Consider the following 12168-nt stretch of genomic DNA (forward strand, 5'->3'; position numbering starts at 1 on the left):
ATGTTCTATAATCTGGAACTCTCTTCAAGTGGCATAATAGTGGGCTTAATTATGTGAATCTAAGGTAAAAATAAATTTAACTAATAAATGAAATAAAATATTTCTGAAGTATAACTTTTTCCTATTAAAACTGTTTTTTTTTTCCTTTTTTTACCGAATAACTATTAAGGGAAAATATTTCTGACATTTTAACATAATTCTGGCTTTCTTTTTTTAATACTTTTTAGATGTCAATGGACCTTTCTTTATTTTATTTACTTATACACAATGCTGAAAATCAAACCCAGTGCTTCACACATGCTAGGCAAGCACTCTACCACTGAGCCACAACCCCAGACCTCTGGATTTCTTTTGATTTTAATTTAAAACACTAATATTGCTATAAAGTATTTAGATCTAACAAAAGACATTTAATTGAAGCACCATTTTGTTTCTTATTTCACTTGTGGGACAGCTGAAAAAATCTTCACTTTCCTTTTCAGGGTGGGAAAATCCCTATAAGGTGGACGGCCCCAGAAGCTATTGCCTATAGAAAATTCTCCTCTGCAAGTGATGCATGGAGCTATGGCATCGTCATGTGGGAGGTCATGTCCTATGGAGAGAGACCTTACTGGGAAATGTCTAACCAAGATGTAAGTACATGGAGACTTCAGTCATTTTGTGAAAATAAACACTTAAGCCTTGGGGGAGAAATACACCTTTTATCCTCACACGGATTAGCCCTATCTTCCTGTGAGTTGCTCAGTGCCAGAGGCTGGGTTTGAGAAGTGAGGAACCCTTAACCTTCAGCTGATTTTGGACCCTGGGGTCAGCTGATGGGCTTTGCCCTGTGAGTATCTTATCCATTTCTTAATCATTGTTCTAATGAAGCAAGACTGTGCTAATGAACTGGCCTTGACCTACAAGTAAAACAAAAGAAAAAATAATGTTTACTTTTCATTTTTTCCATAGAAAATTCAATGAACAACTGTCAAACGCACATAAATTTAGGCTAGCTACCACTTAGAAGAAAAAGAATGAATGCTTTCAATGCCTTATAGATACACCATCTAGTAAGGCTCTTTTGAGATAGATGATCATTTGTGCAATCTGTTCTAGGACCTGTCCATAGTGACAGGAACAGTGATCAGAAGATGTAGGTATCCCAACATAAGCTGACAATATGTCTCATTCCCCACTTCCTCATCTCAGAATTCAGGCTTTGACTACTCACCTGCCTTCCTCAAAGCATCTGATGGCTCTGAGACAAGGGTGAAGGGAAATCACCTCTAATGTGATTTTGAATGTTCATATATGCAAAAAAGACTATGTGATCATAAATAATCCCTAAACCACACAGAATACAACTATTGCAATATCCTGTTCATTTTTTCAGTTAATCACTTGAGCAACCCACCCAGACCTCCACACCCCACAATTAGATTCTTCCTCCCTGACTTTCAAATTGTTCAAGTCTCTAAAGACTTAATCACAGAGAAAGTTTATGCTCTTCTAATGTGGGACACACACACATTGGGCTTTTGGTCAGCTGGGCAAAGCTAATATTTCTCCCTGTCATGTAGAATTACTTTTGCAGCTGAGTCCTGCTTATTTCTGTAAGTGTATATGAACTCTGAGAGAATGCCAAGTTCAAAAACCCACACAGCAGCGGGTTTGAGGTCAAACACACTGCTCATTCCTTGCTCTCCTGGTCACAACATCAAAACTGAAAGCCAGTGTGGCTGGGTGCTGCAGAACATCTGGCCTTACACACAAAGAGACCATATACAGCAATCTCTGCTCTACCCCTGAAACTTAGGCATTTTAGAGCCACATCATCTACCTAGAGCCTAGTATTCTCCAGAGAATCTTATTTGAAGGACCTCATTGCTCTTCCCTGACACTGGACCTTGTTTGGAGCAATTCCTGACCTCCTTTTTAGCTCTTCCTAATGTTGAGTTCTAGGAGCAAAAATTTGTCCCTTCACTGCTGAAAAGAACTCACATTTTTTTGTTGTGACTTTTATTTGTTTTTATTGTTAATATGTTTATTTTGATTTTTAACCAGTTAAGTATACTTAAGCAATAGAAACCATGAATTCAGTCACTACTCTAAACCCAAGAATCTTCTTGTCCTGGTTTGATATGACTAAAATATGCCATTCAAGCAAATGCCTAGAATTAAGTCCCTTCTAGATGAGTTATAGTCCTCACTGCATAGAAGCTGCTATACTTTAAGCCTTCTTAACTAGTATCCTACTTGGTCTTTGTGTTAACCTGTTCCCTGACAGACATGCAATTTTAAAAATTGCCTCAGAGGGTATAGTAATATACCCATAAGAGTAAACAGTTCTTCGGCATCCACAGATGACATGTAAATTTATTTGCACATTATATACAAATACTGCTGTACCAATATATTCATTTAAAAACATTTATCAGGTGCTTTCTCTATTATAGGAACTAGAGATACAAAAGAGAACAAGTGTAACACCTAGAAAGAACCATAAGGATTATTTTGTTCAATCCCATTGTTTCTTTGGTCATAAAACTGAAGCATAGATAAGTGACATGATTTTCCTAAAAATCACATATTAAGTTATTTGTCTGTACACTTAGAAAATAATTCCAATAAACTTCTACAATAAGTTGTGGCCAAGGAAAATAGAAGAGGGAATAATTGTGTCTTTCATGGTGGTTTGGTGTAGGGTCCACGGTAGCTCCTCACATAGAAGTAGTGATTTCTTGCCCTTGTGAAATTTACATTTTAATGGGAGACAGATATACTATAAATAAAGTAAAAAACTAGAAACAAAATAAATAATTAAAATACATAATATGTGACATGATAATCACTATTATGGAGATAAAAAGAAGAGGAAGATAAATGCTGAGAACTTCATTAAAATAAATTATGTATATTATAAAATATATTCATAAGTCATTCATGTTCGGAAAAGTCATAACTAGTCATTCTTTTTAGACATTCATAAATAGTTGTTTTATAATGGAAGAGACAAATAAATATAAAGAACACATACATGATGTTTCTAGTCCCCTAATTTTTCTTACCTCCTCAGGTACATTGAAGTCACCAATTTAGTTACTGTGGCAATGGTTATGTGAACCATAATTCAACCACAAAAGTCACTTACCTTTTCAAAGTACCTCCTTTTGGTGACTAATAAATACATTAAAGGGACTGGGTCAAAAGATTTTTTAATGTCCCTTTTAACAATAACATGCTATGATTTTATAATCACTGAAAAAAAAATCATTGTCACTCCTTTCTCAGCAAATGAATGATTTAAATTGCTCTTTCTTGAAGTTTAGGATTTTTCCGATCTCTGTGTAGATGCCAAGAATTAGATAGGATTTCCAGAGAGTGGAGCAGGTACAAGTGAAAATGCCAGACCACAAGATAGATACTTTAGGAGAGCAGCTTCTGCAGGAAAAGGCTCCAATGTGCAGTTTTCAGCATAGACCACCCTGTAAGTGGCCTACACTAGTATGGACTCTGCTGTCAGGCTCTCGCTGTCTGGATGTTGCCCAACAGTTTACTCAGCCATTCTGGCCATGGGTCTTGATGATATGTGTCCATGATGACCATTTAGACACGAATTTCGCCTATTAAGCCTTGTTTGGCCACAGAGACTCTATCTGGAACCAGAAAAGCTGTTGCAGCCAGGAAGAGACTCCTGACATTAAGCCCATTCTCATTCATTCAGGATTGCCAGTGCCATGGCATAAAACTGATCTCTTCTTCCATTCAGAGCCTTGTTGCTTTTCCATGCCCAGGTAGGGCCTAAGTTAATGTATTTTCATTGTCTTGGTGTTGGTGATCAAACAATACTCAAGCAAGAGAACAGGGGAAAAAAAGGCAGGGGTGGGCTTTGGGGCAGGGAAACAAACCTGGAGGTCCCCAGATCAATACAAGACTAGAGCAAAGTAGAAAAAGCTAAGATCTTTTATGTATCTCATGAATATTTTTGCAGCTATAGTAAAGAGAGTTGGAGTTCTGTTTAGCTAAACATATTGAAAGTTAGCATATCCGTGACAGATCCTATAACCAGAATTTCAGTTTGGAAGCAAAAATAGCTTAATCAAAAATTTCCCAGCTGCTCTCTCAAAATACTGGCTCTTCCCTATTTGTCCTGCATTCTTCATTCATTTGGTCAAAGTATATAGTCTTATGTTTGACTTAGTCCAGCCAAGATGCTTTTGAAATAAGGAAAGTCATGAAATAGAAAATAAAATTTCAGCTATACATTTGTATTGTATTTTGGTGAGTTTAGCAAAGCTTTGGGCATGGATCAAATAGAATGTCACCATGCTTTGTGATTTTTAAGTGAGTTTAGGAAATTTCAGATAGTGTTTATGAAATAGTTTCTTCATTCTGCAGACTGCAATGTATTTTGTTACAATGAACAATTCTGAGTTCGCAGAATCTGCATTAGTGAATAACATAATGAGTTTCCCAAAGGTCAGTGGTATTGTGTGGTAGGAAAAGGAAATGAGAAAAAGCAGAGTACGCAGAACACTAGTCCCTAAAAAATATAACGAAAAATAATAGTAGGTGTCATCTACTTAGCCACTGAGCAGATACTTCTTAAACATCTGCCAATCAATAAACCAGGTGTGCCTGTGGGACAGGATGGGGAGTGAGGAAACGTAATCCACCATTGTGTTAAGTAAAATAAGGCAGGCACAGAAAGACAAATTCTGAAATGTTCTTACATGTGAATGCTAAACAACTTGATTTCATAGAAGTAGAGAGTAGAACAGTAATGGTTACAGGAAGAGGAGGTAAGCAAGCGTAGAGGATGGTCCAGTAACAATTCTGTAGGAGGAATAAGTTCTAGCATTCTATATAGCACAGTAGGACACATATAATCTACAATAAATGACTATATGTTTATAATACTAACAGCTAGAAAAGAGGATTTTGAAGGTTCCATGCAAAGAAATGAATGGCAAAAGTTTATGGAAACAAAAATGTTAATTACCCTGTTTGATCATTGTACATTGTATTTAAGTATGGAATTTTCACACTATACCACATATATAAGTACAATTAAAAAAAGATCAAAGAGTGAGATGTGATGGCACATTCCTCTAACTCCAGCTACTCAAAAGTTTGAGACAACAGGGTAGCAAGTTCCAGGCCAGCCTGGGAAACTTAGTAAGACCCTAACTCAAAAATTAAAACTAAAAACAACTGAGGATATAGCTTAGTGGTAGAGTACATGCTTTGGAGTCAATCTTCAGTACAGAAAAAAAAATGACAAAGTAAACCTAGCCCTTGCTCAAAAACTCTTTATTCAGGTAAGGAAATAAAGTTCTAGTATTTGTAAGTCTTACCCTCACCTACAACTAGAGTGACATTTATGAAGAGTAGAGGCTTTGTTCTCTATCTTTAAAAAAAAAGAAAGAATACTGTGTGAATACAGCAGTTATTTCTTTAAATATATGCAAATAAAATATGAAAACTATTATTCAACATTCTTTTGATTGTAAATAATAGGAACCCAACCTGAACTAACTTAAGCAAAAATAAAAAATAAATCATCATGAAACTAAGAAGATGATGTAGCATGCCGGGTCCAAGGGATCATGCAGTACTTCTAACGGTTCCCTATAAGTTCCTTGACCTCATTTTCTCCTATTGCTAAGTTCTTTGCTATTTTCCTTATACTGTAGGACTCTGTGTTCCAGTTTAACAATCCCAGAACAACAAGACCTCTTTGTACAAATTTATACATACCAATCCCAGAGGAGACCCTGGCTGCATTAGACCCTTGCCAAACCCTCAACCAAAACTGTCAGGGAAACTGATGCTATGATTGTCCAGCTAGGTCTACATGCCTCTCTACATTCTGAGGTAGGAGGAACACCGTGACTGGCAACTTCCCCATAATCACATCAAATGAAGGAGGAATTTCCCCAAGTGCTGCTAGAAGTATATTATTTTTTTTCCTTTATTGGTATACATTATCTTTTTTCCTTTATTTATTTATTGATTGTACTGTGGATTAAACCCAAGAGTGCTTTACTACTGAGCTACATCCCCAGCCCTTTTTATTTTTTATTTTGAATTTTATTTATTTTATGTCACTAAGTTGCTGAGGCTGGCCTCGAACTTGCAATCCTCCTGCTTCATCCTCCTTAGTCACTGAGATTACAGACATGCACCACCGCATCCAGCTGTATACATCATTTTTAAGAACAACTTTATTACAAATATCAACTGGCACCAAAATAGTAACAGTGTTCATTACTAGATTCTAATGAGGCAGTAGGTTATACTGAAAAGACCAGTAGGGTTAGACTTCTTTCCACCTCAGAACCATTGACATTTTGGACCAGATAGTTCTTTGCTGTGGGTGTTGTCCTGTGCATTATAGGATAGTTAGTAGGGTACCCAGCCTCTACATGCCAGACTTAAGTAGCACTACACCAGTTGTGGCAATCAAAAATGTCCCTAGATGTTGCCCTGGCAACAATGAGAGACAAAACCACCCCTAGATCAGAGCTAGAAAGATCCAGGATCAAATGCCAGCTCCACAATTCATTGACTATGTAATCTTTGGCAAGTAGTTTAAAGTTTCTTTTTTTAATATTTTTTAGTTGTAAATGGACACAACCCCTTTATTTCATTTATTTAAATCTATGTGGTACTGAGGATTGAAATCAGTGCCTCACACATGCCAGGTGAGCACTATACCACTGAACCACAACCCCAGCCCCAGTTTAAAGTTTCTGAAATACTCTTTACTGAGGTTCTACATATCCAACTGCAAATTCAAAAGAATGAGTGGTAATATATATGTATGGCACTTGTTACATAGAGGATATTTAATTAGTCAGTGGTAACAACATCTTAAATTTTCAAGTATTTTAGATTATTAGTTCACTTGATATTCCAGATAATTCGATGAGGTAAATTATTACTCCCATTTCTAGATAATTGAGGTTTAGTATTGGTATATCAAGGAGCTGGTGAGTGGTCATACTGAAGTTCCAGCCACTGGTTAACAAAGTTTATGATTCTGTCCTTTAAGCTGTACTATAGAAGTCCCAGTTTCCAAGAAGTATCTGCACACCACAAAGTTCTACACAATGAGATCAATGCATCTTTAATTATGTATGCCAGTCTATCACAAGAGAAGCATTTCCATTGTTTCTTTAAAAAAAAATAGTTGTAGGTGTACACAATACCTTTGGATGTTTTTTGAGTTTTTTTTTTTTAATGTGGTACTGAGGATTGAACCCAGTGCCTCACACATGCCAGGCAAGCACTCTACCACTTAGCTAAAAACCCAGCCTTTCCATTGTTTTTATTAGCAAAAGAATGTTTAGAAATATAAATCCTTTGGGCAGAATTTGTGTCTTGGTGTCAAAAATTTATGAAATGTACCATCTTGTTCTTATATTTGTTAAATATATTAAATCAAATTTTAATGATTGGCATATTTAGCTCATTAACAGAAATGTATCACAGGCACCTTGCAAGTGCATGGCTGCTTTCTACTTTCTAAATGATGAGGTTTAGTTTTCCTTCTTTATAACGTATCTCAGGATAATGTTTTATGGTATTTTTCATCCACATTCTAAATAAGTATTACTTACTGCATACTAGAAGTACATGTGCTGGAGCCACACAAGCTCTGAAGATGACAGACATCAAGGGCACTGTGGCTCTCCCCTCCATCACTTATACTGTGGAATGTGCTTCACAGAAGAGAATGGAAGCAAAACATGAACATCAGGCAACATCAAATAACCAAATCCCCACAGAGCCAAGACGTAGGGAAAATACTCTCACCACTTAAATGAGAGGCAACTTAGCCTGAGCTAATGATATGAGTGCAAGACTAGAGTCTTGGGTTTTGTTTTGTTTTGTTTTGTTTCCCTGACATGATGCTGTTAAAAAAAAAAAAATTGCCTTGAAGCATTTTGAAACTCAAGTGCCTCCCGGGTATGGTAACATTTAGGCATATGCTACCAAGCTAGTTCAGTTTCCCAAAAACATACTAGGGAGCATCTCATTTGAGGCTTACTAGGAAGCATAATGCTGCCTAGGTGTTTTTGCTTTGATTTTTTTCCCTCTTGCATTTTAAAAGCTTTTATATAATAATGAGTTGTGCTTTAGGTTGCTCTTTGAAGCTTACCTGAGAGGGGGAAAATTGGAATTTATATTTAGGGTTTTATTTTTACAAGTATGTGGCTGGAAACAACCTTTTGACCTTATCTGAATTGATTCCTTTCTTCAAATTATAAGAAAGAAAATAACCTTTTCCCGTATTTCCTGTTTGTCCTCATAATTCTATAACCTTTCTCCATTATGGGTCAGTACTTCAGCCTAGAATGGTGGATATGTAGAATGCACTTACCTAGAAATGCAGCATGATTTTATGACTCAGAGAGTCCAGTCATTTCCAATTTTTGTCTCTGATTAGATTTTCAAAACTCGACTTTATTATGTAATGGTCCTTGTGTAATGATCTGTGTAATATACAGTAAATTGCTAAAAACCTATTCCTATTATTTCAACCTACCATATTATAGAAAAAAATTTTGCCTTTATTTGAATATGTGTTTTACTGATGCAATTTTCAAAACAGCCTTCCTCTTCTCAGTTTTTCAGTAATTTCTACTACTGGTATGTACACAATAGAAGCACTTTAATTAAATAAATACTAAGTATACTAGCATGATGAATGTCTGATCTAAGGCAAGAGTAATGGAGAATATTAAAAGATGTAATCAATCACCATTGTGAATAATTCAAAAAGTAAATTTCCAAGTACAGGAAACCAGTAACCAATATGCTACTACCACAGTGTAATTTTCAAAGGAAAGTTGTTTTTAACCAAATGACCACAACACTAGAAAATGTATATTTTAACCAAATGACCACAACACTAGAAAATATTCAGCAATATTTTCATAAAAAAATTAACTATAGCTTCACTTTCTATTTGGAATAAATATGCCTACTATCTTTAGCTCTTATGATTTTTATTTAATTTTGTTTACAAACACGGCATTCTACCTTTTCATTTAAACTCACAAACTATTTTTCCATAGCTAGTCAATATGTTTAGTGGGCCCAGGAAATGTATTATTTAGAGTTAGCTAATATCTTCATAAAATCAAAATGATGCACCAGAGAAGAAATGTTTCTTTTTCCCCAGAGAATGTTTAAGAAAATGGTGTTGGGTTTTAGGAACATTGACTTCTTAAAGAAAAAATGGTTTCATAAACAATAATTTGGAATGTGCCATTGTATTTCCAAAAAGTATAATTTGTTGTAGGGGAACTGACAGAGTTAGACATTTATCATGGTACCTAGAATCTTCTAGTTTTACTTTACTTTGTGTGTATTTTTGTTTCCCTACAGAGATTCATTTGGGCGCTAGGAGCTCTGGGGGGAAAGTCCTTTCAATGAGTAAGACTGAATCATGCATTAAATTTACAGAAACTTCAACTTTAGAGATATTACCAAATTTCTTGCTGATGATCTTTGATTTCACTGACTCTAGAAACAGTTTTCGAGGTAAAAAGTACAATTGCAGGCAGAGTCCACTCCTTTTTCTCCTTATTAATGAGGCGACAGAAACTTCCTCAACACCTAGTTTGTTAGTGACAGCTTGGGACTTCAGTGGAGTTCAGGCAACTGCTTCACTAATGCTCTTACAAACGGAAGTTCTGTAGAAGGTGTTAGTTATCTCAGTTTCAAGAAGTGTGACTTTCAAATTGTTAGGGATAAAGATTTTCCAAATGATATATCATGTCATCAACAACCTATACCTTTTACTGTTCCCCCGTTTGTCCTCTCATTCAGCAGTACAAGGCATGGTGACCTAATAAGGAACAGGTACATTTTTATTTTGTAAAGATCCTACATACCCTCCGTACGTATGATTTGGCATCATCCTAGTGATTTCCAATAAAAAGCGTTTTTGAATAAAGTGTAAGGTTTTCAGAAGATTTTCATCTAAAGTTAAAAGGGAAATCTAATGCCAAATAACAAGTTATAAATTAGCCTCTGAAAATGAATTCTCTTTCTGTATCTTATTCTTCTATTACTCTATCCTCTTTTTCAGGACACTGAGTTCATTTAAGTCTTGATTGCTTTTAAATGAATTTTAAATTCTGTTATGTTGAAAAATGCTGAATGAGAAAGTGGGTTAAGCTTTCTATGAATGTTACTTGTAATTATTTATGATCTTCCTTCTTTCCTTCCTTTGCTCCTTCCTTCCTCCCTTCTTCGTTAGTAACCCTCCCTCCCTCCTTCTCTCTTTCCCTCTTGTTCCATGTAGACACACCTCTATGTTACACATCAGAGAATACATTTTTATTGTTGTTATATTATAAATCTAAATACCCTAATCTATGTAAATAATCACTATCACAAAAAGTAAATACATTCTGGGGCCCTGTCTCACTACTCACTTCTATATGAAATTATAGTTTCTCTACATAGCTGATGAATATTTAGAGGGAAGATAAAACAACATCATTTCACATTCCCATTTACTATACATTTCAGCCTATGCTAAATTTTTGAGACAGCTTCTTTTGAAAGAGTATGTGAATAACTAAACAGAATATGCTTTTTTGTAGATATTTAGTAGTCAGAAAAACGTGATCTCCTGAATAGTCCAAGCAGTCCTGTTCAATAGTATAGTTCAGGAATATCTCAGCATCTTAATATTGACTGTCTCATCTTTGTTTGCCTGGTTTAATAAAAGATGTGCATTGCCTGCTTTGATTCAGAAACTATCAACACAATTGGAAAACTCATCAGATTCAGCAAGAGCAGAGCAGTCTTCGACATGCCCCAACTGAGCCTTATGTTGATTCTTGGCTGTTAAAAAATTTCAGTGTGGATGACAAGGAACCAGTATAGTCTATTTAGAACAACCAACCAGGTTTCAGATAACAATTTCTGACAAAATCTAATTCCTTCTATTTCTGCATGGAAATTATCATTGCAGTCACTTTATTTTAATTTTTTCTTACATTTTAAAATAAGGGTATAACCTTATATAACTCTTCTCCCAAAAGATGACAGCCTATGAATATCATAAAACCAAACTGTTGCAAAATTCCTTTAGTTAATTATCACCCCTTCATCTCCTAAAACAACAAAGCTCAATTAGTCTTTTAGACAAAAACACCCCATATACTGCTCCCTGTCATTTATTAATTAAGGAATCAGAAAGTACCTATAAAGCAAAACTTTCCACAAAATAAATATGTATGAAGATAAAGGTTAATTTAGATGTTCTCAAGCTACTCTTAAAATACACCTCTCATCAGTCCCCTTTGTGACAAGTGAGCTCCATTGTTTGACTTGACAAGGCATTGAACTCCATGATGCCAGGAACATATGGGAAAAAGAACCTTCAGAACCTCAGCTCACCCAGCTAAGAAACTACAAGTGTTTTGTAATGGCCAGAGCAAAGGATCAAGTGGGACAAGTTGCAGCCAGAGGTGAGGACTGGGAGCCAGGATCATGGTGCAGCATTGCGGATGTGGAGGAGCATGATCACAGTCCCACCTCAGTAGAATTGCTTTAGCTGCACTGTGATTGATGACAGCAGAGAGAAAAACAGGGAAGGAGGCCAGGAGAATGTGCCCTGATCAAAAGAAGAAAGAAGATTTTTTTGAAATGGAGCACACTTTAAACATACAAAGGTGGTAGAATCAGAATGACTTAATTTTGAGCAACAGGGAAGGCTGAGACCCAGGTGTTTCCCTAGCCAATGACTGGAGAGAAGAATGGTGGTACCCTTGCATAGGATACACATCCCAAAGGAGAGACAGGTTCAATTTTGCATAAAATAATCCATGGCCCCTTTATGAAGTTATATGTCCTACAGGTGACCAATATAGAAATCTGGAGAGAGAGCTGAGCTAGAGCTACAGATATGGAAATCATAAGAAGAGGAGTGAGAGTGAAAGCCCAGAGAATATGGCAGCACAGAAAGGAGGGCTCAAGATCTAACTGGCAGGGAGTGAATTAGGGATGCAGTTAAAGACCCAGGAGAGACTTTGTCGACCACTTCTATGATTCAAAGCCTACTGTGGTGACAACCAAAGTCATTCTTTAGAGAATTATTTGCTGTGTGATATTCATGCAATCTGTTAATCAGTTTGAACTTCAGTTTTCTTAGCTATA

The 12168-nt window shown here is 36.0% G+C and overlaps 1 protein-coding gene across 1 annotated transcript in view; it reads left to right on the forward strand.

The window, feature by feature from the left end:
• EPHA6 (EPH receptor A6) overlaps nucleotides 1–12168 on the forward strand; it is a gene marked incomplete at both ends in the record, with an annotated part of 842065 nt that overhangs the window by 811899 nt on the left and 17998 nt on the right. Inside the window, 1 exon segment of the mRNA XM_081301897.1 lies at nucleotides 483–632. Coding sequence (XP_081158023.1) covers nucleotides 483–632 — 150 coding nt within the window.

Source organism: Spermophilus citellus (genome assembly GCF_964194105.1).
Source record: "Spermophilus citellus genome assembly, chromosome: 7".
NCBI lineage: Eukaryota > Metazoa > Chordata > Mammalia > Rodentia > Sciuridae > Spermophilus > Spermophilus citellus.